General features: G+C 49.0%; 1 protein-coding gene across 2 annotated transcripts in view; it reads left to right on the top strand.

Moving 5' to 3' along the window:
- Nucleotides 1-781: 781 nt before the first annotated feature.
- Nucleotides 782-26,175, top strand: part of Gmpr (guanosine monophosphate reductase) — a 37,816-nt gene continuing 12,422 nt past the window's right edge. Inside the window, exons 1-6 of one of the 2 annotated variants that reach the window (XR_010058805.1) lie at nt 782-1,105; nt 7,391-7,510; nt 10,064-10,147; nt 14,039-14,212; nt 21,550-21,631; nt 24,191-24,297. Coding sequence is in view for 1 of the 2 variants with exons in the window: in NM_057188.2 (NP_476536.2) it covers nt 1,019-1,105; nt 7,391-7,510; nt 10,064-10,147; nt 14,039-14,212; nt 21,550-21,631; nt 24,191-24,297 (654 nt within the window). In the remaining variant the exon portion in view is untranslated. The remainder of the gene's footprint in view (nt 1,106-7,390; nt 7,511-10,063; nt 10,148-14,038; nt 14,213-21,549; nt 21,632-24,190; nt 24,298-26,175) is intronic. The other variant, NM_057188.2, reaches the window with a different exon arrangement.

Genomic DNA, 26,175 nt, shown 5'->3' with positions numbered 1-26,175 from the left:
GGCCTTGGCATTTATAGCAATCCTGTGTTACGGGAGACCCAAGGTTACTAGAGCCTGGAGGTTGACTTTGGGCTGTGATATGTGATCCCAGGTATATGCCAAAGTAGGTGGCCCTTTCTCACAAATCCCGGAGGAATGCTGCACGTGAACTTTGATTTATCCTCCGGCAATCTTTTTGTTTACCCTGCCAGCATTTAGCAGGAGCTAAGCACTGACTAGCATTTCCCACCAAGTCAGTGGGCCTCCCCACTCCTCCCTGGATAGAGGAGGTTTGGGAATTCTTTTTGGAACATATTTGCCAGAGGATAATGAAGGCCACATCCTACAGCCAGGCTTAGTGGCTAATGTCTTTAATCCCAGAACTCTCAGGAGGGAGCACTAGGGAGGCAGAGGCAGGCAGATCTTTTGTGACTATGTAGACTGGCCAGGTCTGCATAGTGAATTCCAAGGTGGCCAGAGCTACTTAATGAAACCCTGTCCTAAAACAAAAAAACAAAACAAAACAAAACAAACAGAACAGAACAGCCACTCTCCTGGTCTCCTAACCTTTTCCTTGTGTCACCCTTATGAGTAAGACCAGGGTACCCTCTGGGGAATGGGAGACTTTGTTGCAAGTCTCCTTTTAATCCGCACACATCTCACAGCTCAGCCTAGGCCTGAGCTCTCTAGGGAGTCCAGGCGCACAGCTAGGATCAAGCAGAAGGAGGGAGGGTGGGTTAGGCAGTGGGAACCGGGCCTGGGGCGGGGCTTAGCTCTGAGACTGGGATGTAGGCGGTGCTATGGGCGGGCCCTGGGAGCCGGGGCGGGGCGCGCCCCAGGGGCGCCGAGCGTAGGGGGAACTGTGCTGCGGGCTCGGGGCGCACGGGCATAAGAACACGGTGTGCGCACCGGGCTCACGGAGCATCAGTCTGCGCACAGCCATCCCGGCGCCGCTGTACGCACGCGCCCCGCAGCTCCTGACTGACGCCGGCCTTCGCACCGCCTCCGCCGCAGGAAGCTACCGCGCACCGCTAGCACCATGCCCCGCATAGACGCGGACCTGAAACTCGACTTCAAGGATGTTCTGCTGCGACCTAAACGGAGCAGCCTCAAGAGCCGATCCGAGGTGGGGCCGCTGGCATACCGCCTTCGGGTTGGCAAGGGGGAAGTGGGTGCACAGGGAGGCACAGGGTGCCTTATCTGTGCCCGAGGCAGGGGTGTCACCCTCTCCCCCCTGAGAAAGGGGGAAGGCCAGTAGGTTTTCTCTTACACCTGGACTGTTTCTAGTTAGGGTCAGTGACAGGGGGGCCTAGTTCCGGCCTGGAATTATAAATGCATCTGCTTACCGGCGGTGGGCTTGGGGAAGTTCACACTGACACATTGGAGGCAGAGTAGATCAACCAACCGAGTGATCAGTGACTTTAAAAGGAATGGTCTCAGGAAAGACTCTCTCAGGGAGGAGAGGAAACGGTGAGGTTAGTGTGAAATGAAGATGAAATGCAACTGCAGATTCTTGGATTTTGGAGCAGTGTCTCCAGGCGCTGGGACCTGCCTCTGCTGTGGCATCAGTTCCTGTGTCTGAGAACAGGGTGGAAAAGCCGGGCGCTCAGGCAGGCACTTAAGTTCGTTTTTTTCCCCTGAGTTTAAATGGTCTTGCAGGCCAAGCTTGGGGATCTGATTCTTGGTGGCACTCTGCGGTACTGGGACAGCCTGCAGTTCCCAGAGTGAGACAAGTGGACAGTGCTGGGGTGAGGGTCGTTCGGGCCATTTGGAAGTTAGTTGTACCATAATGTGATGAACGCTTGGGAACAGGTGGAGACGGGACAGGGCCGAGGTCAGACCTTGAAGGATAAATAGTTTTCAAGAAAGGCAGAGCTCCCTGGAGGAATTGTTCCTGTACCGGGGCTTTGCTCTGTGGGGGAACTCAGGAGGAAGAGCCTGAAAGGACACGGGAAAGCTAAGCCAGCCTGCCCGCCCCATACCGCTTGCTCAACAAACAAGACCATAAATAAATCCCCTCAGCAAACAACTCGCTCTGCTGCCCAGGCCCGACTGCAGTGCTCGCAGCTGCCAGCTGAGGGTTGGTATGCATTAGGGCTGCCTCCTGTGCTAGCCAATGAGAGAGTAGAACCAAGTCACTTTCCCTAAGCAGGGGCATTGGCTGCTTGGAGGCAGAACTGAACAAGACTTAATGGGTGAGGTGGGGTGGGAGGAGAAGTAATGGACCCTTATCCACCCAGATTAGATGCTGCTGGGCCTGCCCTTCATCGTGTGCTGTCACGTGCTAAAGAACAGGGCAAACCCTTGGAACAAAAACAAATACTTGGCGATCCCCCCCACACACACCTGGAGTGTTGAATAGAAACCAGTAAGTTCCTAAACCTAGGTCAGAATGAAGTGTTTACATTCTGGGCTGACTAGTAATTTGGTGGCTTTCAGTGTCTGTTTTTTTTTCCCCCTAATGTTTGTTTAAAATTTATTTAGACGTGAGCCACTTATTTATAAGTAAATACATATTTATAAATACATATTTATCCATACAAGGCATTTTCTGAACTAGGAAAGCTCTTGAGACCGGGCAGTGTTAATATTTATGACCGAGCAGTATGATGTCATGAAACACTTGGTTTGGGACTGATGGTCACTCTTAGTGTCCCAGCCTGGGTTGAACCTTGAAATCTGTGCATACCTGTCACAGTGGGAATTGGTGCCCTCGAGGACTGATGCTCCTATTGTAGCTTTTGTGAGAAAGCTACCTAGCAAGCTGTTCCAATTGTTTGTGATCTAGCCTCCTGGGGCTGGCCACTCCTGCCTGGTGGATGAGCTCGGATAATGTGACTTGCTTGCTTGGCACTGCAGAAGGAATGCCTTGGCCTCTCTAATGTTCCAGCTCAGTGTCTCTTGTGATTTCTGGCAGAGGTACAACCAGGGACTCGAGGTGAATTCGCCCAGGTAGAAATAACATCGAGGAGCAAATTGGAAGCCAGGCAGTAGATAGATGATTAACATCTCAACAGCTTTGAGGGGGAGGCTCGGGAGAAAATGGCTGCCACCTAGAACAGAATCTGGCTGGGAGGGGTTTTACCAATGCAACAGTTGGCTCAGAACCAGGCCTGATTTATCAGCTTACAGAAAATGAAATTTGGTCCAGAGGCAGGGGACGGAGAGTTGGTGAAAGTAGGCATGCGTTTATGGGACAGCAGACAAGACATCTCCCAAGTGTCTATCTAGTTCCAGGTACCAAAGATTGACATGCCACGGGGTTTGTTAATTTTTGGACTTATCTGAGACACATGGGACTTCCATCATTCCATGGGACCCAGTATTGGCTTTAGCACCCCACCCTACCCCACTTCTTAAGTAAGGTTTTTTTTTTTTTTTGCTTCTATGAACATATTCATGTGTGTTTGCATGCACACATGTGTGTGCACAGATGCACTAGTGGTGGGCAAAGGTCAGCCTCTGGGGTTACTTCTCAGGCACTGTCCACCTTTTAAAAGATGATTATTATTTTATTTTTGATATTATTTTATTTTCGCTGGTCCAAAACTTTGCGGAGTAGTCTAGTGTGGCTGGCCAGCACTCTCCAGGGAGCTCCGCCTGGCCTCGAGGGTTGTAAGTGTGTCACTATACCCAGCTGTTTAACTTGGGTTTTGGGAATCAAACTCAGGTCCTCATGTTCGAAGGCAAGCGCTTTAACGACTGAGCCATCTCCCCAGCCAACAAGAACCTCTTTTGCCTGTTTGTTCATATGTTTTAACTTTTAACATATTAACACCAGATTAGAGAATATACACAGTAGTGTACCACCCCCTTGTCCTAGGACACGACAAATGTCCTTCCATCTGCGAACAACTCTGTCATGATTGTTGGACCATCGAAGAGAGATGGGGCTAGCAGTCCCCATCTGGGACAGGCTGACCCACAGGACATAGAGAACAGGACAGAGTGGAAAGAATCGACAGCAGGAAGGGACTCCATGAGTCTGAGCTCCGTTACTGAGTGTTTTTATTACCTTGGCATTGTGTCCTGAGCTTCCTGTAACAGAACCACAGGAGAGATGGCTTTACCAACAGGCTTGTCTGTCTCCCGGTTGGGCAGGCTGGAGGGCTCTGGCCAAGGTGTAGGTCTCTTTCCAGAGCTGTTTGTGAGGGAGACAGCACCCTCTATGCATCTCTCCAGCTCCTGCTGGCTTGCTGGCTACTTTTGACCCTCCGCCATGTAAATGTCCAAATCCAGTCCCTAACTGCATCTCCATAAGCCGTCCTCCTTTGGCGAGTGCATGACCCAAGTGTTTCCCCTCTTGATAAGGGATATTCTATACCTTAGGTGACCTCAACCAAACTTGGTCACTATTTTCAAATAAGTTTCCATTTCACAGGTACTGGAGTTAAGGCTTCAGTGCCATTTGGGGGAAGCCACAATTTAACCCGTAACAGCCGCGTAAACTTTGTTTTTGTGGCATTAGAAGGAAGGCTTGCCCAGATTTGTAGTGCCAGGGAGTTGCCTAGGGAGATACTCCAAAATATACAGCTTCCAACACAGAAGCTTTGAGTGACGCAGCCTGGGGAGGTCTTGACCTGTTCCTGGAGATCATCAAAGGCAGCCTTCATTGTGTGAGCTCTGGCTCAGGACACCCTGTGCACTTAGAGGCTGCGTGGATCACAGAGATGCTAAGCTATGCAAAGCACCTTTCAGAAGCACAAGGACCAGTGGAGAAGCTTCCTGGGGTCGGGTCAGCACCCAGAAGGCCCGTTCCAGGTAGCCAGGATACTGGAATTCCTTTCTCAAGCGACTGTAATCTGATGCTGAGGCCTTTGTGGTCCCCTTAGCAGAATGTTTGCCCACAAGGCCAGCCATGCTTCTAGGGAATCCTCTCTCACACCAGAGTCAAGTGGCAGTTGTTTATGACCGTGCAGGTGGCTGGCTGTGGAGCTTAACATACAGGTGTTGCCTCCTGTGATCATAAGGATTTGGGAAGGAAGTGTGGGTGGGAGGCAGGGCCTGTTCCCTGTACCGTGCCATATTGGTACCTTTCTGTCCTCTCCAGGAGTGATTGCTTTTTTTTAAAGGTAGTATAGCGTATTTCCTGTCGTGTTTCCTTAAGCTTGACTCACTTATTACATGGAACTGTGGATAAATGTGACAATTTGTACTTTAGACCTGCAGAATGCTGGGTAATGACTAGACTGACTCTCTCACTAAAGAGAACAGAAACTATTTTGGGGGTGAGGGGGGGCAGTTTGCTAATATCCGAGTGGGTATTCAGGGGTGCTGTATCCGGGCAACAGCAGCTGCGGCAGAGTAAAGGCCTGGGAGTAAAGTATTTATCTCTGCGTGAACAAGAGGACTCTGTGTGTGTGTGTGTGTGTGTGTGTGTGTGTGTGTGTGTGTGTGTGTGTGTGTGTTTTGTGGTATGTGTGGTGTGTCTGGGTAGATAAGGTTAGGACAGATAATTTCAGTTCTTTTTCTTAGAACTAAATATTGGGAAGAATCTGCCTTATATCATTTGGGAGGGAAAGGTTTGCTGGCAGAGCCTACTGTATGCTAAACATGGGTTTCACTGCTGAACCACACACCTCCAGGACCAGGAATCTGCATTGCAGAGATAGGAAGGGAAGGGTTCATTGCCAAGGTTGAGTGTGGTGTGTGTGTGTGTGTGTGTGTGTGTGTGTGTGTCTGTGTGTGTGTGTCTGTGTGTGTGTGTCTGTGTGTGTGTCTGTGTGTGTGTGTGTCTGTGTCTGTGTGTGTGTGTCTGTGTGTGTGTGTCTGTGTGTGTCTGTGCACACGCCCACGCCTATACACGCGTGCATGCATACACAGGGCTGTAGTATCACAGAGCTGAGAGGAATGGCCTCCCTCAGACATTCTCTGCAGGATGTCAGTTGGACTTGCTTTACCAACAGAGGAAGTTCTGTTAGAGGTGAGACACTGTCTAGGAGGTTCCTGGAATGACTATGCCACACTTCCTCTGCCTGCCCACTGTTTACGGCTAGCCTTCTGGACTTGTAGAAGCAAGAGAGAACAGAAAGGCTAAAGGGTCTGGGCTGCAGCCCAGTGTGCTCCAATTTAACTCAGACTGTGAAGTGCAAGTTAAACGGAATGGGAAAGAGAAGTGGGCCGGTTGAAGACAGACACTGTCTGTGCTTGGGATCCAGGGCGCATGCAGGGCTGAAGTTCAAGCTTCTCCCTATCAGTTCACCTTGGCCTCACAGTCCAGTGAAAGCAATGAGTGATACAGAGTCTTTCAAAGAGGGAATGTGTTAGCCTACTGTGTCCACACATATGTACTTGCATGTGTGTGGTGTGTGTGCACAGTTTACGTATGGAGGTCACAGGACAATCTTCTGTATGGATCCTCAGGGTCCTCCTATCTTTTGTATGACACAAAGTCTGTTGTTGGCCTGGAACCTTACCAAATTGGTCAGGCTAGCCTGGCCTAACAGCTTTAAGAAATCCACCTGTTTCCACCTCCTGCATCCTCATGGCAAGGATGTGTATATAAGGCATGTGCCTGGCTTTTCTGTAGTCCGGTAGTCTGATTTACAATCTCATGCTTGCAAGACAAGTACTTTATTGACTGAGCCATATCCTCTCCCAACATTCCTCTTGTCATGGCTAAGAGATTGGTTACAGCAATGGATGAGAGTTAGGGTACACGACTCTCCTAAGTCCACAGTCCTGACGGAGCATCCTACTGGTATCCCTGACGGCTCCTAGTCACATGCGCACTCAAGTTGCAGTTCCAGGAGGTCCAGGCCCTCCCTGCAGCTGTCTGCAAGCCAGAGGAACAAGCAGTGTGTCTCTGCAGAAACAGATGGTTGCATTGTATTCCCCCAGCTTTCACGATTACAGATCAGCTGCCAGTGCGGAAAGGCAAAGGGTTTAAGGAACGGTAGCTCAGTGCTGGTAAATCTGTAGTGTGGTTCAAGGTGAACAGGGAGATGGGGAGGACCTGACAGGAGGAGGAAGGAGGGTCACTGTTGGTGGGGAAGAGTGGATGGACTTCCCTAGAAGAGGAATGGGCCCTCCAGTGCTTGGAATTGGGGTTGGGGGAGTCATTGTGTGCATGTGTGTGCTCAGGGCCAGCATGAGACAGGATGAGGAGAGAGGGAGGCAGAGGGATTGGAGAGGCTGAGGAAGGGGAGACCTCACGTAGATCTTGGGCTTCCTGAAAGACTATCTAGTGTCTTAGTTGGGTGTGTGAGGACTGTTTACACTTCCGGATGTGGGTATAGCTTACTACTTGGTTTCTTGGGACTGTCCTGACCTTAGAACGCTGGTCCTAAGAGAGTCTAGGAGCTTGAGGGGTACACTTATCCTTGGTGTCCTCCCTGTTCGCTCTGAACACTGGGAATTCTGCCTGTATTCTGTAAGAGCCGACTCATTTCTTGTGTTTTTTTGCCAACAGGTGGACCTTGAGCGAACCTTTACGTTTCGAAACTCAAAGCAGACCTACTCAGGGATTCCCGTCATCGTGGCCAACATGGACACCGTGGGGACATTTGAGATGGCTGTGGTGATGTCACAGGTGAGAGCTCACCCACTTTACTACATCCTCTTTGGGAGAATGGGGGAATGGAGGTGTCAGGTGCCTGGACTCTCTCATTCATCGCTGAGTCTGAGGGTTGCAAGGAGGATATCTTCCCCGCTTCTGTAGTCAAAAGATATAGCATGTTTAAACCTCTGTGACACGGTCTGACTCTAGCTCTTCTGTGAAAATGCCCATGGTAGTTTTAGAAATTAGGCTTTCAAAAAGAAATTAGGCAACGGGATGAATGCCATATTGGAGAGGGTCATCCCTTTAAAAACGAAAGCAGTCACGTTTCATGTAGTATTTTAATGCAATGTGTTGGAGAGCGTTTATTGTTTCTGCTATAATGTAGCTCTCAATTTTTTTTTTTTTTTATCGTAACTCCATGGGGTAGGCTCCTTTCGCAGATGAGGACACTCAGGCAGACGGAGAAAGAGGTGGGACATCTTGCCCTGGAGCCTTCAGCCAAGTAGTGAGGCAGGATGCAAACCCAAAGGGACTCCTGAATCGGCAGGGCGCGTCTCTAAATTGGATGGGTTCCAAGGCAAGTTCAGGGTTTCTTTTGACTCGTGTCTTGAGCTCAGGAAAAATGGAGGAAATCCCAGCTGTGTCGGCATTTGCTGCCTCGCAGACCTGTGTGTCGGGGGTGAGAATCTTCCACATCTGAGGCTAGAGGGCCGCCAGAGGAGGATGAGCACAGGAACTGTGTATCTGTTTTTGCTGGTCATGTCTGCCAAGTACAAAGCTAAACACGATTAGTCGGAAAAGCTGCTCGCTGTAGGTGGCCGGTCTGACCACAGGCGGCACTGGCGTTCATCATTAAGCCGTTCATCATTAAGCCGTCAAGAGGAGGGAAAGATTCTCAACTGACTGCTCAGAAGGTGGAGTTGGGGGTCGTCCACCTGACTGAGGATTGGCTGTTTGTCTGTCAGCTCTGAGCCTCCACAGGAAGGGAGTCTGAGGCAAATAAATAAATCGCCAAAGGAATGGGGTGGGTTTTTTTGTTCTCCCTAATCTTTTTTTTTTTCTTTTTTCTTTTTTTTCCGGAGCTGGGAACGAACCCAGGGCCTTGTGCTTGCTAGGCAAGCGCTCTACCACTGAGCTAAATCCCCAACCCCATGTTCTCCCTAATCTTTTCCTCAATGGCTGCTTGTCATGAATTTTTAGTGTACGTTGTGGTGTGAGAAAGTCCCCGGAAGGTCTGTGTGTTAAAGGGTATAAGAGCAGAGCCTTTTCAGAGATGGTGTCTGGCAGGAGGTCTTTAGGTCTTTAGAGATGACTTCCTCTTTCCCTTACTCCTTGGCTGGGTGTATAAGGTGAATAGTTTTGATCTGCTCTGTACTCCCGCCTGGTGGGCTGACATGCCACAGTCCTGAGAACAATGGGACCCTTCAACAGACCAAGCCAAAACCCAACCTTTCCTCGTTATAAGCTAATCACCTCGGATACTTTGTTATAGTGACAGCCAGCTAACACTTACAAGGGTGTGGGGGCTCAAGGAGCAACACAGAGGCAGCCTGGCTTCTCCTCATACTTGTTATTCACTGAAGAACCTGGAGCTTGCTATGCCCTTCCCACCTTCATGGGAATGTTTCTCAGGAATGCCACGTAGCCTGCATTGGCAGGGATGACCACGTGTGGCTTCTGTGAGGTTTCTACTCTTGGGATGCACAGACAGTGTGAGTTAATAGTCATGGAACCTTAGTGTGAGGAAGGAGAGGTGTAGGGCGACTCAGAAGTTAGAGGAGAGGCCACGGAGCAGAGAAGTTTGATTCTGGGCCATCGCTATAAGCAATTGCTACATTGGTTATCTCTTCCTCCTCGGACCCACACTCCTTTGGCTTGCCTTCACCTGCCGCCATTCCTCCAGCCTCAGCCTCCAGAGTACTAAGTGCTGGCGTTTTAGGCCCATGCCACCCTACCCAGCTTTGCTGTAGATGTCTTCTTGTATTTCTTAACCCTCATTTCCGCTCCTAATGACAGTAATTCCATTCAAAGTTGTTCTGAGAATCCCATGGTGTTTGCAGTGCATTGGCCTGATAGGTGGCAAAGTCTGGTTCAATAGCCAGAGAGGTTCTTAACGTAACGCCCTCTCTTCTTGGCTTTCAGCAAAAAGCATTTAGGCTGTGAATTGGGGGGAGGTTTGGGTGTAAGGCAAGGTTCTTTGGTTGGCTGAACAGAAGCCTTGCATTAGGGTGATCACTCTTCTGGTCTAGGGAATCCTCTGTGTGTGTGCTCTTGACCTGCCCTGGGTGTGGGCAAGAGCTAGGTGGGCGAGCTGGGTGGAAAAGCTCCTTTATTCCCTCTCTTGCCTTTTGGCAAGGGCTTCCCAAGACTAAACACACATTGTCTGATCATATCCGAGCGGGAGACTGTTTTGTGATTCGTTGCTTCACTGCATACACCTTTGTTTGATTTTGGCTCCCAGGGACACATTCAGAGCAAACTAGGCATGAAAGGCAGCTGCAGATGCTTGTCTACGGCAGGCAGGGAGGTGGGGGAGATGGGCTCCCCCGGCTCGCTCCTGACAATCCGGTTTTGTTTTCCCAGCATGCCATGTTCACAGCCATTCACAAGCATTACTCCCTGGATGACTGGAAACATTTTGCTGAAAATCACCCCGAATGCCTGCAGGTACGATGACAAGTTTTACCGGGACAAGGGCTGAGGGGGATGAAAAGTCTGCATCGATGTCAGGAGCCTTTGAATCGGTGCACAGGATGCTAGTGGGTCGCTGTCGGGGCTGTGCTGAGGGAACCTGCCACTCCTCCCCCTGCCACCCCCACACACAGTATGTTAGAAAATGCCAGGAGTTACCTGTGGTGTTGGCTTCACCTTGGAGAACACACATCAATACCCAGAGTCACCTTGCCTCCTGCCACGGATTTCCAGGTGAATCCAATCGAACCGCTTTTTCCTGGCTACAGATAGTGCATCCTAATGACAACAAATTGGCTTTTGTTTCACTCTGTTGTACCCCTGCTGGGATAGCCATCATTGGGATGACGTGAGAGTCATTGCGGATGTGGAGAAATTGGAATACCCATAGATAGTTGGGAGGAATGTAGCTGCCCTTTTAAATGACCTAATCATGGCTTAATGTCAACTTAACACAAGCTATAACCGCCTGAGAAATGCTTCCTCCATAAGACCAGGATGTGGGTAAGCCTCTAGGGCATTTTCTTAGTGATGGCTGAGGGGGAGGGCCCAGGCCATTGCGGTTGGGACCATCCCTGGGATGGGTTCTTTAAGAAACCAGGCTGAACCAACCAGTAAGCAGCACCCTTCCATGGCCTCTGTATCAGCTCCTGTCTCCAGGTTCCTTCCCTGGGGTTCTATCCTGATTTCCCTGGGAGCGGAAACCAAATAAACCCTTCATCTCCACATTACTTTGGTCGGCATGCTTCATCCCACCAATAGTGACCCTGACTGAGACACTCGAGAGAGGAAGCGCGAGTTACCATATGACTAACGGTTCCATTTCTAGGAGAAATGAAGCCATGTAATTCACACGTGCACTGGGTCATGGGTACTCATCACATGTACAATAGCCCCAAAGCAGGAAACGCAAGCTAAACAACTCAAACGTCTAAACTGATAGACAAACACATACAACCTATCAATACGATAGAATGCTGTCCAGCCACAAGAGGAATGGAATGCTGACTTCTTACAGTGTGAGCAAACCCTGAGAGCATTTTTGCTGAGTGGAAAATCAAACGCAAGAGCCGCCAGTATGGTCTCAGTGACACTAGCTGCCCGTGCTGGACACATATGTGGAGATGTCACATACATGAGACTTAGTTCTCTGGGCCTGGTAGCAGGAGGAAGGAGTTAGAGAGTAATATATAAGCTTTGTCTGGAGCCAGGCCCAGTGCTATAGCCTATAATCTCAGCTACATAAGAGGCTGAGGCAGGAGGGGCTCAAGGTCAAGGGCAGCCTGGGCAACTTAGCCTGTCTCTCAAATAAAAAAGGAAGAAGTTAGGGATGGAGCTCATCCGGGATTTACCTGTGAGGAGTGAAAAGTGTGTGGTACCCTACCTTCGGTACCCAGTGCTATCAGAAAGAAAGAAAGAAAGAAAGAAAGAAAGAGAGGGAGAGAGAGAGAGAGAGAGAGAGAGAGAGAGAGAGAGAGAGAGAGAGAGAGAAAGAGAAAGGAAGGGAAAGAAAGAACAAAAAAAAGAAAGAAAAAAAAAACCAAAAGAAATTAAGTAAAGAAAATAAAATTCCTTCTGGGAACCGGGAACGTGTTCTTTAATAATGGTGTAACTAAATAACCTAAAATCATTGTGTACCTAAGGTGACGTCTTAGTTTAAGGGTTCTGTTGCTGTGGTGACACACTGTGACCAAAAGTAACCCCGGGGAGAAGAGGGTTTGTTTCATCTTATGGCGTGTACACTGTGCAGTCCGTCACCTAGAGAAGTCAGCGAAGGAACTTGAGACCGGCAGAAACTGAACCTTGGGGTGATTGCTGCTTCTGGGCTCATAGTTTGCTTGGCATGCATTCTTGTATATTTGGTTGTGAGCCTAGCCTTTAATGGCTGAGCCATCTCTCCAGCCCAGCATGAATTCTTCTATCACCGACACCACCAGTCCAGGGGAGGCACTGCCTGTAGTGAGCTGGGCCCTCTCACATCAATCAAGAAAATGTACCACAGGCTTGCCCACAGATTCCCTCCTTCCAAAACGACTGTGGCTTGGGTCGAGCTGACACAAACCTATCCGATATAGGTGTCTTACGTGTGGTGCTGCTATGTCTCAGTAGCCCTGTTCCACTAAGTAAATGGGCGTTTAAAGATGATACCATCAGCCCTCCCATAACATGAGTGAGTTTCCTCCCAGTACATCTACTGGTTCTAAGCCAAATCCAGCAATGAGGTCTGGGCCTGCCTCTTTGTGGGGAGGTCGTTGGTTAACGAGATAATGATTTTGGCCGAGGTTGCTTTCGCTATGATTTAAATTAGTTAGGTATGGGCTTTTGCTACAAAAAGTTGGCTTAAGAGATAAAGTAATTCTGGCTCGATACAAACTCTTTCACCCTCAATATAAGGGTATAGACGTTCCTTGTTAGCTGTTAGAGTCTCAGACTCCTGGCAGATGCCAAAGTCCTCGGTTGCTCAGGCCCTGTAGTAAGTCTACGTGTAACCTATACATACCCTCTTGTAGATTTAAATCATTTTTCTATGATGCATGCCGCCTCCTACAGTGCAAACGCCACATAGCTAATTATTACATATACATCATATGCATAAAAATAAAGCAGCAAAGACCCACGTCGATATGAGTGTAGTTTTAAAAAGACTTATTTGTTACGTGTGCTTTCTCACATGTACACATATGTATTACATGCATGCCTAGTGCCCACAAAGGCCAGAGGAAGGCGTTGGATCCTCTGGAACTGGAGTTTACTTATGGTTGTGAGCATTTGTGTGGGCACTGGGAACCACACCTGGGTCTTCCGAGAGAGCAGTAAGCACTTTCAACCACCGAACCATTTCTCCAGCCCCTGGTTTTATTTATTTGTTCATTTTCGGATACGAAGTCTTGGTTTTCCTCCTCTAATTCTGTGCTGAAATACTCGGACCAAAGGAGCTTAAGGGAGAATTTATGTTGGCTCACAGTCCAAGAGTACAGAGGGGCGTGGTGGAGAGTCAAGGTGACAGGAGCGTGAGGCATCTGGCCACAATCAGGAAGCAGATGTGTGAATTCTGCTACTCTGCTCCTTCTCTCCATTCACCTCCATTGCAGCATCCCAGCATCATTTCAGCATCATCCCAGCATACCAGTATCCTAGCATCCTAGTATCCTAGTATCATCCCAGCATCAACCCATCATCCCAGAATCCCAGCATCATCCCATCATCCCAGAATCCCAGCATCATCCCATCCCAGAATCCTAGCATCCCAGCAAAGGATCGGTGCTGCAGCTCTCCTACCTCAATTCACTTAACCACGCTATCTCCCAAAGCCATGCCTATGAGACTCGTCTCCCAGGTCATTCTAGATCCTCTCAAGTGGATAATACTGTTCTTCATCACACAGGTTTAGTGTGGGTCAGATGATCTTGAGCTCAGTGGAGAATGACCTTAGGCATGCTTACTGCTGAGTCATATCCTAGCCACACGGCTCCTTAATCTGTAAACAATCGTTGTTGCCCTCGCTTGTTATTTCTGGAAACTTCCTATGTCGTCCTTCTGTGAGTTTCTCCAGTAGCTGCACCAGTAGCTCCACACACTTGAGCTTGAGAAAACAGAGTAGAAACCAAGGACAAGGTCTCCCGACTGTTTCAGAATCTTATTCACTATGAGGCTTTGTTGCCAAGACCCAGGTTCAAGGATGGGTGTAAGTCAAGGGAAAGAAAACATGAAGTTTAGATCATGGGAGGAGCAGGTCTCCTTTACCTCTGCCGCTCTTTGAGCTTCTGTGTTTGCTCAGGGTAGACCTTGAAGGGTCGCCGGAGGGAAGGTGGGTCTTCCTTCGAATCCACTGCTCATGGCCATTGTCTGTGCCACGCTTTGCCACAGCATGTAGCCGTGAGTTCTGGCAGCGGGCAGAATGATCTTGAGAAGATGAGCCTCATCTTGGAAGCTGTGCCTCAGGTGAAGTTCATCTGCCTGGATGTGGCCAATGGGTATTCGGAACATTTTGTGGAATTCGTGAAACTGGTCCGATCCAAATTTCCCGAACACACCATCATGGTGAGTACGGTAGGATGCTTTCAGGACGAGGAAGCTGGGAGACGTGGTTTGCTGGGGAGGTGGGGCCTGCCCCCTTTCCATAGCTTTTGTTGCAAGAGGAGTTGCAAATCCCCAGGAAAGGGACAGGAGGACGCTAGGGAAGATCAGTGTCTAAGACATGAATGCGATCCTGATGGAAATCAGGGTTCCTTATTTTTGCTAAGTAGCATCTATTGTTTGTTATCAGGTGTGACCTGTAAAAGAGAGGGAGGGGGCTCTTCAGCACCCCCACCATAGAGTCTATTTATTTTAACATTGAAAACACATGTTAGAGTTTCAGTCCAACATGTCCCACACCCCAGCCAGGCTGATCAATAGGTAGTTGTGCCACTAGGGCTGGACTCGGTGACATAATCATTTTGTGTGAGTCAATTAATGACAGAGAGTTGCCAGTGATGGTGTCATATCTAATACCTTTGTGGGTTTTTTTTTTAAATTTTCCTTCCTTTTTGGTATTTTTCCTAATGGAAACACCTTTACCTGCTAAAGGTACGTTGACTGCTCTCACAAGGGTGAATTGCTTGAAAGGAAGAGGCAGTCCTTAGAGTCACAGTTGGGCTTTTAGGGGGAGGACTATTGTAGTTATGCTCGTCTTTATTGGTCTTAGTATGGGATGTAGAGAATGACCAGTTCATGACTCAGGCCATGATGCCTCGGTGATTTGAAACCCGTTTGCCTCACATTTCCCTGTCAAGAAGTAAGCATGGTTCAGTTGTCTCTTTAGGGACCTCTTTTTACTAAGTGGCTTTTGGTCTTGGTCATGGTATTTTTATCCCAGCAACAACAACAAAGATAAGTAATAAGAAATCACCTCATGGGAATGAAAATGGGCCACAGTCAAGGTATTCCTCTTCTAAGACATTCCCTTGTCAACCTACTTCCTCCGAGGGAGCCCCTCCACACCCATGCCTGTACTCCCTGACATAGACTTCCTAAGGATAAAGCTGCCAGGAGATTCTCTCTCTGTTGAGCCTTTGACTTGGATTCCCAACACAACTCCTCTTAGAGCTTACCCTCCCTTGAGCCGGATCTCCATCTGACTTCTCTATATCTTTCATAGCCTTTGCTGAGTTAGAGAGCCAGCCAACGTGTGTGTCTGAGTCCGTGAATCACTCTAGCATCGGACTTGGGAGTTGAAGCCACGCCAGGCAGGAGCTCTGTAGCCTACTGCTCAGGGTTGGTTTCTCAAGTGTGAAGCAGTCTTACAGGACTGAGCTCAGACCTGTGGGATCTGACACTATGTCCAGGCACAATGAACTGAGCTACGTTGTAGGACGTTCTGTGGGGAATTATTTAGTGCTTGGGGAAACGCCCATGTGTTTTGATTACAAACCATGTGCTTTTGTTGCACACGAGAGTAGGGGTTTAGCTTTCTCATATATCCACAAGTACACAAACCAAGTACACGCAGGGAGATAACAGTGTCGTCTCCTTCCCAGCATCTCGGTAAAGACTAGGAACGTTATCCCACATTTACTGCAGACCAGGAATCTAAAACTCTTGCTTTGTTCTTAGGTGTGGGGACTTATTAGAACACCACAATAACATAAAATAACAAAACCAATTTTGGAAGGCAGCCCTGACGATAAAGACCATCCCTCATGTGACACATTTGGACGTGTTTGTCCGTGTTCACCTGCCACTGGGCAGGATCGGTGAGAAGCACAGTGCCTTCGTTTCTACTTGGAAGGCCTGCACCAGGCCATGGTGGAGTCGCTATCCCTTCCCATGTCCAGAACCACTCATGCATACCTAGTTCCAAGCCCCACCTGATGCCCCTGTCAATTGCCTTTGTGGTAACTTTCAAGACACTTTAAAACAGGGAAGAAAAACCCTGGAACTCCAGAAGAACAGACACCCCAGGCCCTGACTGGGATGTGGTGGCCATGGATAGCACTTGACCTTAAACTTAACTTCTTTGATTTCCTGTCAGGCATGTAGACTTCTCAACATGCATTTGTTGGGAATATGGAGCCCTTCATGGATTCCATGAGAGATGGGTGAGGAGAGAAGGGAGGACCCAAGGCTGCTGTGATCTGTGTGCGGGCCTGCAGGGGTCTTGAGATCTGCAGGAGTCTTGTAGGGCTCTGTAGGGATTCATAGGGGTTTGTAAGGGTTTGGGGGTTCCACAAGGATCTGCAGGGGTCTGGATATCTCTGTGGGGTTCCTGAGCGGTCTGGAGGGGTCTGGGCAGGTCAGAAGGGTGGGATCTACTTCTCCTGTCTTAGTTGCATTGGACATAAGGAGAGCCTTGTTTACTGCTCTCTTGGCATCCGGTGCTTATAAAGGATTAATAGGAAACGGCATAGGCTTTAGGAGGTGGCCTAGCGGTTCTGCTTCACATCTTCGGTAGCGTTATGAACTATGAAAAGCGCATAAACAGGGACGTTTAACAGGTAGTTGTAAGTCCTACTCCAGCAACCCTACAGCTCCTCCCCATCCCCAACCTATCCTTCTCACCTCAGGTCTTTTCCCCAGCTCTGGTTACTGCTCCCCTCTTGGCAGCTGTGTGGTGTCACCAGCCACTTACACATCCCTAGACAACAGGGATTGAGTTGGCCTGCTCCAGCTCTCCCTGAGTGGTCAGCCTGTCAGTCTAATGTGCCAGCTTTTGCCCCCGAGGTGCATTTGAATCCTCCCTGCTGTTTTGTCAGCTGTGTTGGTGACTGAAGGCCATTGCCGTTTCCCAGGTGTCTTGCTCAGTCTCTCCCACCAAACCCCCACTTGGTAGCTAGTTGCAGCACCATTAAACCTACCAACTCGGTGCCTCCCTCCAGGCTGCTGCCAAAATACCATACACAGGGTAACTTACAAACAATGGAAACTTACTGGAAGTCCAAGGCTGAGTTCTGCCAATGCCTGGTGACACTCTTCCTTTGCAGGTAACTTGTGGGCATGTCCTCACATTGCAGAAAGGCCCACTCATGCTCCCTCTGCCTTTTTCTAAGGAATAGTAACGCATTCATGAGAGACCTCTTAAAGGGCTCATCTTTAATCTTACTGCCCCATTGGTTAGGGTCAGGACATAAAGTTTAAGAGGACACAGACATTCGGACCACAGCACTCCTGAAGACTGCCAGTGTAAAATGATTACTAATATTACGTATCTATTAATTAATGCTAGAAATTAACACAGCTGTGGTTATCCCTTAACCAGCTAGTTCCCCAAATAACCACACAGACCTTTTTAATATTTCAAAGCCTTAGGCCTTAGATACTAGACTCTCAGCTAGCTCATCTAAGTTAACCTGGCTACCTAGTCCCATCCAGCCACATGGCTAGCTAAACCTTCCAGGCCCAGAGTCACATCTTTCTCATGTCTCCTGGCAAAGGAGCTTCCTCTTTCTTCTTCCCAGAATTCCTTTCTCCCTCCCAGGAAGTTCTGCCTTCCTCTTCCTGCCTAGCTAATTGGCCATGATTTTTATTAAAGCCAATCAGAGAATGCCTTAGGTAGGTGAGGAAGGACAGAGACACAACTTCATACAGTGTACCCCAACATGGCAGCTCATGACCTGAGAGCCCTGTGGGGACTTTTTGACTCTCGTGTTCCTGGCTTGGGAAAAGGAGGCAATTCCTTGGAGCTCACTGGCAAGCCAAGCTAGCTCAATTGGAGAGTTTCAGGTAGAAAGGAGAGATCCCATCTCAAAAAACAAGGTGGATGGTTTCCTAAGGAGCAGAACACCCGAGCTTGACCTCTGACCATCACACTTCTGCACATACATGTGTTCTCACATACACACACATGAACACACAAAAATAAAGACAAGCCCCACTTCTCAAGATGATGTGCGCTTTGAAATGGCTGGTGCTAAGGGCCACGCTTGGGCCCAGTTTGCAAACTGGGGTGAATTGTGTGCCATCCTCAAGAACAAACACCAGAGGAGATAGAGCAGTGCAGGAAAGGGGTGCAGGGGGAGCCTAGGGAAAGTGTGTGTCACAAGTGTAGAGCCAGGACTTGTAAAGAGGGAGCAGGATTTCCCACAGGCCTCTGGACGGCCTCCAGAAGCGAGGACCTCTGCAGTGCCTGCCTGCCAGGCCAGGAGGTGTTTCACCGCTCCAGTTGGTTTCCCCAGCAATGAACTGAAGACTTTGGCAAGGTAGATGTTTACACCCAAGCCATTCTTTGCCTGCGCTGACCCCTGAAATTCTGTGCTTCATTCAGAAACCTCCAGCGGATGCTCACGCCTTTGGCTGTTGGCGGTTTTGAAAATGTTAATTTCTCCTCTCTGGCTTCCAGAGGCACTGTAAGGAGGCGCTAGCATCCACTACCCCCTGGTGTTCTCTGAGCTGAAGGGACCTTGTGAATGAATGCCTAGTGGTTCTAGAATCCTCGCAGAAGCTGGCGATCCCTGGCCTTTGTACCAGGCCAGGGTTCCTCGGAACAATCTGCTTGCTGTTCAGCTATGGCCAGCTGGGGAAGGGAGGCAGAAGTGTTGGCTGAGAGAAGCTTCTAACCATTCCCAAGTATTTGCCTGCTGAAAATTCTAGAGACTCTTTTAAGTTAGATTAATACAGATTCAGCACAAATTCAGCATAGCTAGTCTCTTCCCCCTCCCCCCCCCCCATTTTCTTGATCGGTACTGGGAATTGAACATAGTTTCAGATGTTTACAGGAGACTGTCTCACCCCCTCCCCCTCCCCACCAGGGACCAAACCCTGGGCTTCGAACGTACTAGATGAATGCTTACTAAGCCACACCCCCAACCACCTTTTTGGCTTTTAACTTTGGGACAGCGCCTCACTAAGTTTGTCTACACTGGCCTTAAGTTTGTCATCTTAACTGCCTCAACTCTCCAGGCTGCTTGGACTGTGGGCGTGTGTCCCCTTGCCCAGGGATCCTTTCCTTTGGGACTTGAATATGGAGCGAGGCTTGCTCCCCCAGGGTATACCAGTCCGCTTCCTGACAGTGTCTGAGAAAGCGTAAGGTTCATTTTGGTTTCAGAAATTGCAGTTCATGGTCGTGTAGCTCTGTGGTTCCTGGCTCTGTGTGGAGGTGAATATCATGGCAAGGGTGTATTTTGGGGAGAAAGAGCATGCACCTCCTTGGAAGCAGAGACTGGGAGGTGAAGACAGTAGGAATGAGACACACCCTCCAAAGATACGCCCCACCCCCAACCCCAGCTGCTAACTTCCTCCAGCTGAGCCCCATCTCCTGATGTACCTGTTCCCACCCCTCCAAAGAGCTCATGAAGTTAGGTATCCATCCCTCCACTCCCAAGCCCCGCCTGTCAGTACTGCTGCACTGTGGACCTAACATTTCCTATGAGCTTTGGGGACAATTTCAGACAGAAACCATGCCACTGGGGCAGTGGGGATGCCCAGCAGAAACTGCTTCCTGCCTGCGTCAGTGTCTGAAATTAGGGCTCATGGTTTTTTTGTCTGGTCATGGCCGTCCAGGAAGTGAACATGCACAAACTACCATAGTGAAGGGGCCTATCAGGCTTCCAGGGGCTGTCACACCCTCAAGCCTGTATCTACTCCCTACACAAGGTGTTTCATGTTGACAGACAGGAGCCTCTTCCCTTAATCATCCTTGACCAGCCCCTCCCTACCCACAGACCTAACTCCAGGGGCCCACCTATGCAGAAACTTCACAGCAAAATCTGAATGTCGGCTTTGTTTCCAACTAGGTCCTCTTTTATCTGAATGGGCTCTTCCTAATATCATGCAGGACCATTCCTGTGGGGGGAAAAATAACGTCTTTCACTTTGCGAATGGCATGTCTTTGTGTCTAAATCTTTGGCCCTGCTTGCAATGGTATCGTCGGAAGAGAGTCTAAGAATTTGTGGTACAAGTGACAAGCACACTTTTGAGGTTTAAATTTCTTCCCAGGAAAACTTGGGCTAGAAAAGGTATCCCACTAGTAGAGAGAGTTAATGGGATTTTCTTTTCTTTTCTTTTTTTTTTTTTTATTCTTTTTTTGGACTTAGTGTTCATGACCTGTGATGATTTGGTAGGTGAAAGGTAGACTCCTACTGGCATATAAAGTACCTTAGCACGCCTCTGTCTCCCTCTCTCTTTGTTTTTATTGTCTTTTTTTTTTTTTAATGGAGCTTATGATTTTTCCATATATTCCCGCTGGTCATCCTTTGTCATAGTTACACAAGCTCTTCTCTCGATGGCCGTCCCTTGATTGTATCATCTACTCCCACACATGTCATTCTTGTACAGACAGCTCTAACTGTGCCTTTGCACTACTGAGGGAGACGGCTTGACCTTTACCCCAACTCCGGTCTCCCATCTGTGACATTTGTCATCATTCTCTGTTGACAGCCGGTGCTGTAACACCGGCCTCGTCACCTCTTTCTAACGACCCTTTCCGTGGAGTTCAAGTTGTTTTGTAAAAGTTAAAAGAAAAAAAGAATATTTCCGTCAGGGAATTAATTCAGCAAAAGGACACTTGGGCTTCAGTGAGAGTAGAAAGAGTAAAGGATGTGTTTTGCAAAATGTGACTTTGCACGGTTGTGAAAACGCAGTGAAGGGCATCTTGCCAAGCATCCTGAGTATCCGCTGAAGCATCTATGGGGCAGTGAGTTGTAATAGAAGGGCTATTTTTTGCTCTTTCAAGCTCCTGCCGTCAGAGCGCTTGTACGATTTCCAGTGTCGATGCATTCTTGTGGTTGATGGGTTCTGCCACTTCCTGGCTTGTGGGTCTATTCTTAGGAGCGAAGCTCCTCTCCATCTGTACACAGATGGCCTGCCTGCCCTTTCCTAGCAAGGTGGGAACCCCAGACTAGGGCCAGATACTTGGGTATTTTCTCAATCACGAGAAGGTCAGTTTTCTAACCGTGGCTTTCTGAGTTCTATAGAGCTAGCCCAGGGCTTTTCGAAGGTGCCTAAGTAGCCTGTGCCCATTGCTCAGGGTTTCGATCAGCTGCGTGTGCCTCTTTGCTTGTGGAGTTGGGGTTCCATAGAAGACTTTTGTTTTGACCTGATTGGCGTTGAGCTGTTTCACGAGCCCCAACCTAGACACTCACGGATTTTCTGTTTCTAAAATTCTACGTTCCGGTAGCTTCTCATGCAATTACGTCACCCAGGTGACTTTCCAAGAGGGGTCTCTGGTATTAGCTTCTGTGCTAGAATTTAGCAGAAGAGGAATCTGGGAAACACACTCGCCAGTTCTCAGACCTAAATCAGCTTCAGAACTGGGGGTACTGTTTTCTTTTTGTCTCCTGGAACCCTGGTAGCCTCAATGCACACATGCCCTTGGAGTCAGGAGTGAAACTCCCCACTGACTACTCCATGACCTCCCCAAATGGGCCCCAGAGTCATTTCTGGTGATGTTCTTCCTATCACAGGCAGGGAACGTGGTGACGGGAGAGATGGTGGAGGAGCTCATCCTTTCTGGAGCAGATATCATCAAAGTGGGAGTCGGACCAGGTGAGACCTGTGGAGATCACAGTAGGGCTGACTGTGGGGAGCAGAGGCCTTGGGGCTCGGTGCTCCTGGAAGGGAGGCTACACAGGAACCATAAAGTACTCACTGAGAGGTTCAAGGCACATTCCTTTGGAAGATCTGATTTTCTTCACGAAGCTCCTGAGATGTCACTGAACGGCTCTCTGATGACCCCAAGCACCTCCTATATGAGCAGACATGTGGTTGGTTGTGAAGTTCTATTTAGACTGGGAGAGCAGACCGCAGAAGTCACTGATGACCCATACACTTTGAAGAGAAAGGTTAGTGGGGAATCTACAAGCAAAGTTAGCCAGAATGACGACGTCCGTGTGAATGTTTGAAGGACCCCAAACGCTTGTGACTAAGAGGCCACATTTGAACATGACCTGTGACCCACTGGCTCTCCACTTGATACTAATTCACTGCTCAGGCCATAGGTCTCTTGATTAAAGGAAACCAACTAGCGCCAGTCTGGCCTTAACCTGTGAGGTGTAGCTTCTTAGTGGGGCTGGCTGGTGTTTGCCTTCCCTTTTCCCATAGCCATGCCTACATTCTCATGGCCATGTTTTAAAATTCTGCCCTGGACATCCAGACACTAGCATCAGAGAGAAGGAAATAAAGACTGTAGACACTTGATCTGGGACTAAAAATAACACCAGATCACATGTGCGTGCTGTCTTTTTTAGAAAGGAAGCACACAGGAAACTCATGTAATGACCATGGGGTGAGTGCTGCTGTAGGAAGAGGACCCCTTGTGCTGTGACCTAGCACAAGGAGGAGACGTATGAGCACATTTATTGAAAAATGGCCCCGTCTGCTCATAGAAGAGAAGAGGCAGGCTTTTAACCTACGGGGAGCCTTCAAGCTCTGCTGTTCCTTGTGGTTTTCCTCAATGCCACCCACTTAGGCAGTTAATAACTTTTTTTTTTTTGAGCAAGAGAAACAGTACCTGGGCTGCCCCAAAAGCATCACTTAAGAGACCCCACAAGTCCTGCAGGAGGAGGTGGCGCTTGGCAGAGCAGGAATGACAGTGACTCACTCATGGCTTGAGTTCCCGAGTTCTTCCCATGCTATTTATAGTGCTCCTGTGCGTGAGGCCGGTTCTCAGTGTCAGGCAGACGGAGTGTGAAATCTCCAGAGCTTACTACCCAGCGGGGAAAGCAGTCCCCAGCACTCCTACACAGATAATGGCTGAACAGGGCTTCTCAAAAGACAAGGTGCTGCACCGCTTCTCTGAGGCAGTGGCATTGAAGATGAAGCCTAGAAAATGGAGGCTTGGCAGGACAGTAGGGAGTACTAGGTGGAGAAGGGAGGGAAGGGGAGGGGAGAGAGAAAAAATTCCAGAGTACAAAGAACCCCTGAGGGTGGGAAGAAACTTGCTCAAGTCGGTGGTGAGTGCACTTGCAAAGGGAGAGAGGAGCAGTCAAGAGGCAGGTGGAGCATGGAGCCGGCTTCTCACTTGCTTTGGGGTGGGATTAGAAGTGGGACAAGGGACATAGGATGGGGATACCAGTGTTCCCTGGACCTGAAAGAACACACCAGGACTGAATGGGACATTGAGACAGGAAGAGGCAAGGGAGGAAGATAGCCACGTGTGTTGGTGTGTTGACTGAAAGCCAAGTTGACCTCAGGGTCTAGGCCAGTGGTTCTCAACCCATGGGTTGCGACCCCTTTGGAAGTTGAACGATCTTTTCACATGTCAGATATCCCGCATATCCGATATTTACATTATGATTCCCAACAGTGACAAATTACAGTTATGACGTAGCAATGAAGTAACTCTATGGTTGGGGGTCGGCACAGCAGCAGGAATTGCATTAAAGGGTCACAGCGTTAGGAAGGTTGGGAAGCACTGCTCTAGGCTGAGTGGGGACTCAGGCCAGGGAGATGGGGTGGAAGGTAGATAGCATGAAGTTGAGGAAGATCGAAGCTGGGTTATGTTTGGCCCAGGGTTGAGGAATAGGAATACAGTCGTGCGGCCTCCTCATTTCCAAGGGTCTGTAAAGATCAAGCCCCGGGACAAGCCATTCTTCACCCTCATGCAGATTCATTCTATTGCAACCACACCAGGCGGGTGTTGAGTTTCCAGTCCCCTAGGCTGGGCAGTGAGGTGTGGAGGGGTTAGTAACTTGAAAGAAGGTGGGGGTGAGCAATCTAGACGGCTGAGAGGATTCTGGGTGACCCCTGGAAGTTGAGTCTGCGTATATGGAAGAATGGAGTGAGGGGAGGATTCCGTGATCAACCACTGCCGGGGGCTGGGAGTGGGGTGGTAAACGTGGCATCAGGAAAGGTATTGACGGTTGTGTGGGTGATGATGTGTAGGACATTTGCCCATGATGATGGTGAGGACTTGAGGGGCTTATATGGCCAGTGGGGTCGTGTATAGTGAGACCGTGTGTCTGCCCAGTCAGCCTGTGTCCACTATGGTGGAAAAGTCACCCTTTCACTGGGGCAGGGCCATATGATGGTGAAGGGGTACATTTTCTATTATGTTCTATGCATGCAGAATGAACCGTCCATGAATCCACCCCTCTTTCCCTGCAGGCTCTGTGTGCACCACCCGAACCAAGACAGGCGTGGGCTACCCGCAGCTGAGCGCTGTGATAGAGTGTGCTGACTCAGCACACGGCCTCAAGGGACACATCATCTCTGTGAGTTTTAGGGTCTGGGGACCCTGGGGGGAATCTTTGCCCTGGCTCTGAGGTGCCAAACTGCCTTCAAATACCCTCTTTCCAAAAATGTCACATTTACGGGTACTAGGGATCTGGATGTCCGTAATGAATTTGGGAGAGGCAGGCTGTGGGTCATCACGTCTCCGATTCAGGAGTTGGGACATGCTTGGGGACGTGCTAAGGAGACATGAGTATTTGTGACAGATGAGATGATGGAGGACACTGGATAGAAAAGAGAAAAAGATATTTAAAGAAATAAAAACTCGAAGTCACTCTTCGGAGGCTGAGGGGGATGGGGTAGAAAAGCGGATCACTGATGAGTTCTTGGGAGAGGGTGGCTAAGAATTCTGTGTGTTGGGGCAGGGAGGGGGCATGTAAAAAGCCAGGGCTTTCTTCTCAGCCCAATGGGAAGTTATCGAAGATGTCAAAGCAGGAATATGCAAGTGGGTGGATGGCCTTTCAGTAACCCACTGGCCGACTCTTCTAGGAAGGATTAAGAAGGGGCCGGACACCAATTGGAAGGGTGTTTGATGAACAGAATTAAACTTTGGCATTGGAGTTGGTGTTTTGGGAGCTGGTCAAGGAGGAAGATTCCATTTTGGCCTCATGGGCTGGTTCTTAAGAATGGCTATGGAGGAAAAAGAACTCTGGATTTGTAGGTTGATTTCTGAGGTGCAGGGCAGGCACCAAGGCAGATTCATGGTTGGAGACCAGGCAGCTAGAGAGCCCAGTGGCTTTGGGAACTTGTGAATGGAGGAGGAAGCAGAGGGATGCACAGGTGGGAGGTGAACCTGTGACCTTGAGTCAGCAGGAGCTTCTGATGATAGGAAGGAGTGAGCTGAGGCGGTTGGATGCTTCCACCCCACCTATGAGTTGCTGAGGGCAGTGTCAGTCAAGATGTGGGAAGGAAGGGGTTGAACATGGCACCAGGATTCTGAGGATCCGTATCCTGGGATGATGGTCACCATCAGCCACCAAATGCATCTACTCCATCCACGTCACTCACAGAGCCACCATGTGGACCGCTGCCAAGAGTTACGTGATTTGAGCCACTCACCACGGGGCCCCATGCTGTGGTGGGCCATGGTTCCTGCTTGGTTAGTTGAGATGATGGATGGATGGATGGATGGATGGATGGATGGATGGATGGATGGGTGGGTGGAGAGATGATGAGCTCAGCTGTTCCTTGGTATTCTCAAGTGATGGAGTCCAGCACTCCCACGGGAAACCACAGTCCACAGATGTTCAAGTCCCCATGTACAGTGGACTGGTATTGGGGTATAACCTCCACACATATTCCCTTATACTTTAAATCATCTGCAAATTACAGAATACAGTGTCAATGCTAGGTAAACAGTCGCCATCCTGCCTTGCTAAAGGGATAACAAGAAAATCTGTGCACGTTTAATACAGGCATAGATTTTTTTATTAACTATTTTATCTGCGATTGGTTGCACAAACAGGTGGGAAAATCATAGCTACGTAAGATAGGCTGTCTGCCTCCTGCCCATCTCTCCCTCCTTCTTTCTCTGTTCTCCCCTCCCCCTTTTCATCCATCCATCCATCCTTTTGTATATATGTATCATTACGTCTTACATATATTTGGAGTGATGGTGTATTTTTTAACGGCTCATAACAGTGCTGATCTGACTTGAATATATCAAGCCTTCCAATCATTTTACTTAGGCCATTGCTAGGCCAGGATTCCACATGAATTTACTGATAGGCTTTCTGCAAGTCCAAATGTAGGAACTTACGCCATCATCATCACTGTGGAGCGCTGCCTTGTTGGCTTTGGCTCCAAACCGCAGCCTGTGGAGATCTCATTCTCTGTCTTCTGTTTCATTTGAGCCTCTT

The sequence above is a fragment of the Rattus norvegicus genome, chromosome 17, assembly GCF_036323735.1.
Source record: "Rattus norvegicus strain BN/NHsdMcwi chromosome 17, GRCr8, whole genome shotgun sequence".
Lineage (NCBI taxonomy): Eukaryota > Metazoa > Chordata > Mammalia > Rodentia > Muridae > Rattus > Rattus norvegicus.
Note: the sequence above shows the minus strand (reverse complement) of the source record. Positions and strands in the feature narration are given on the sequence as shown.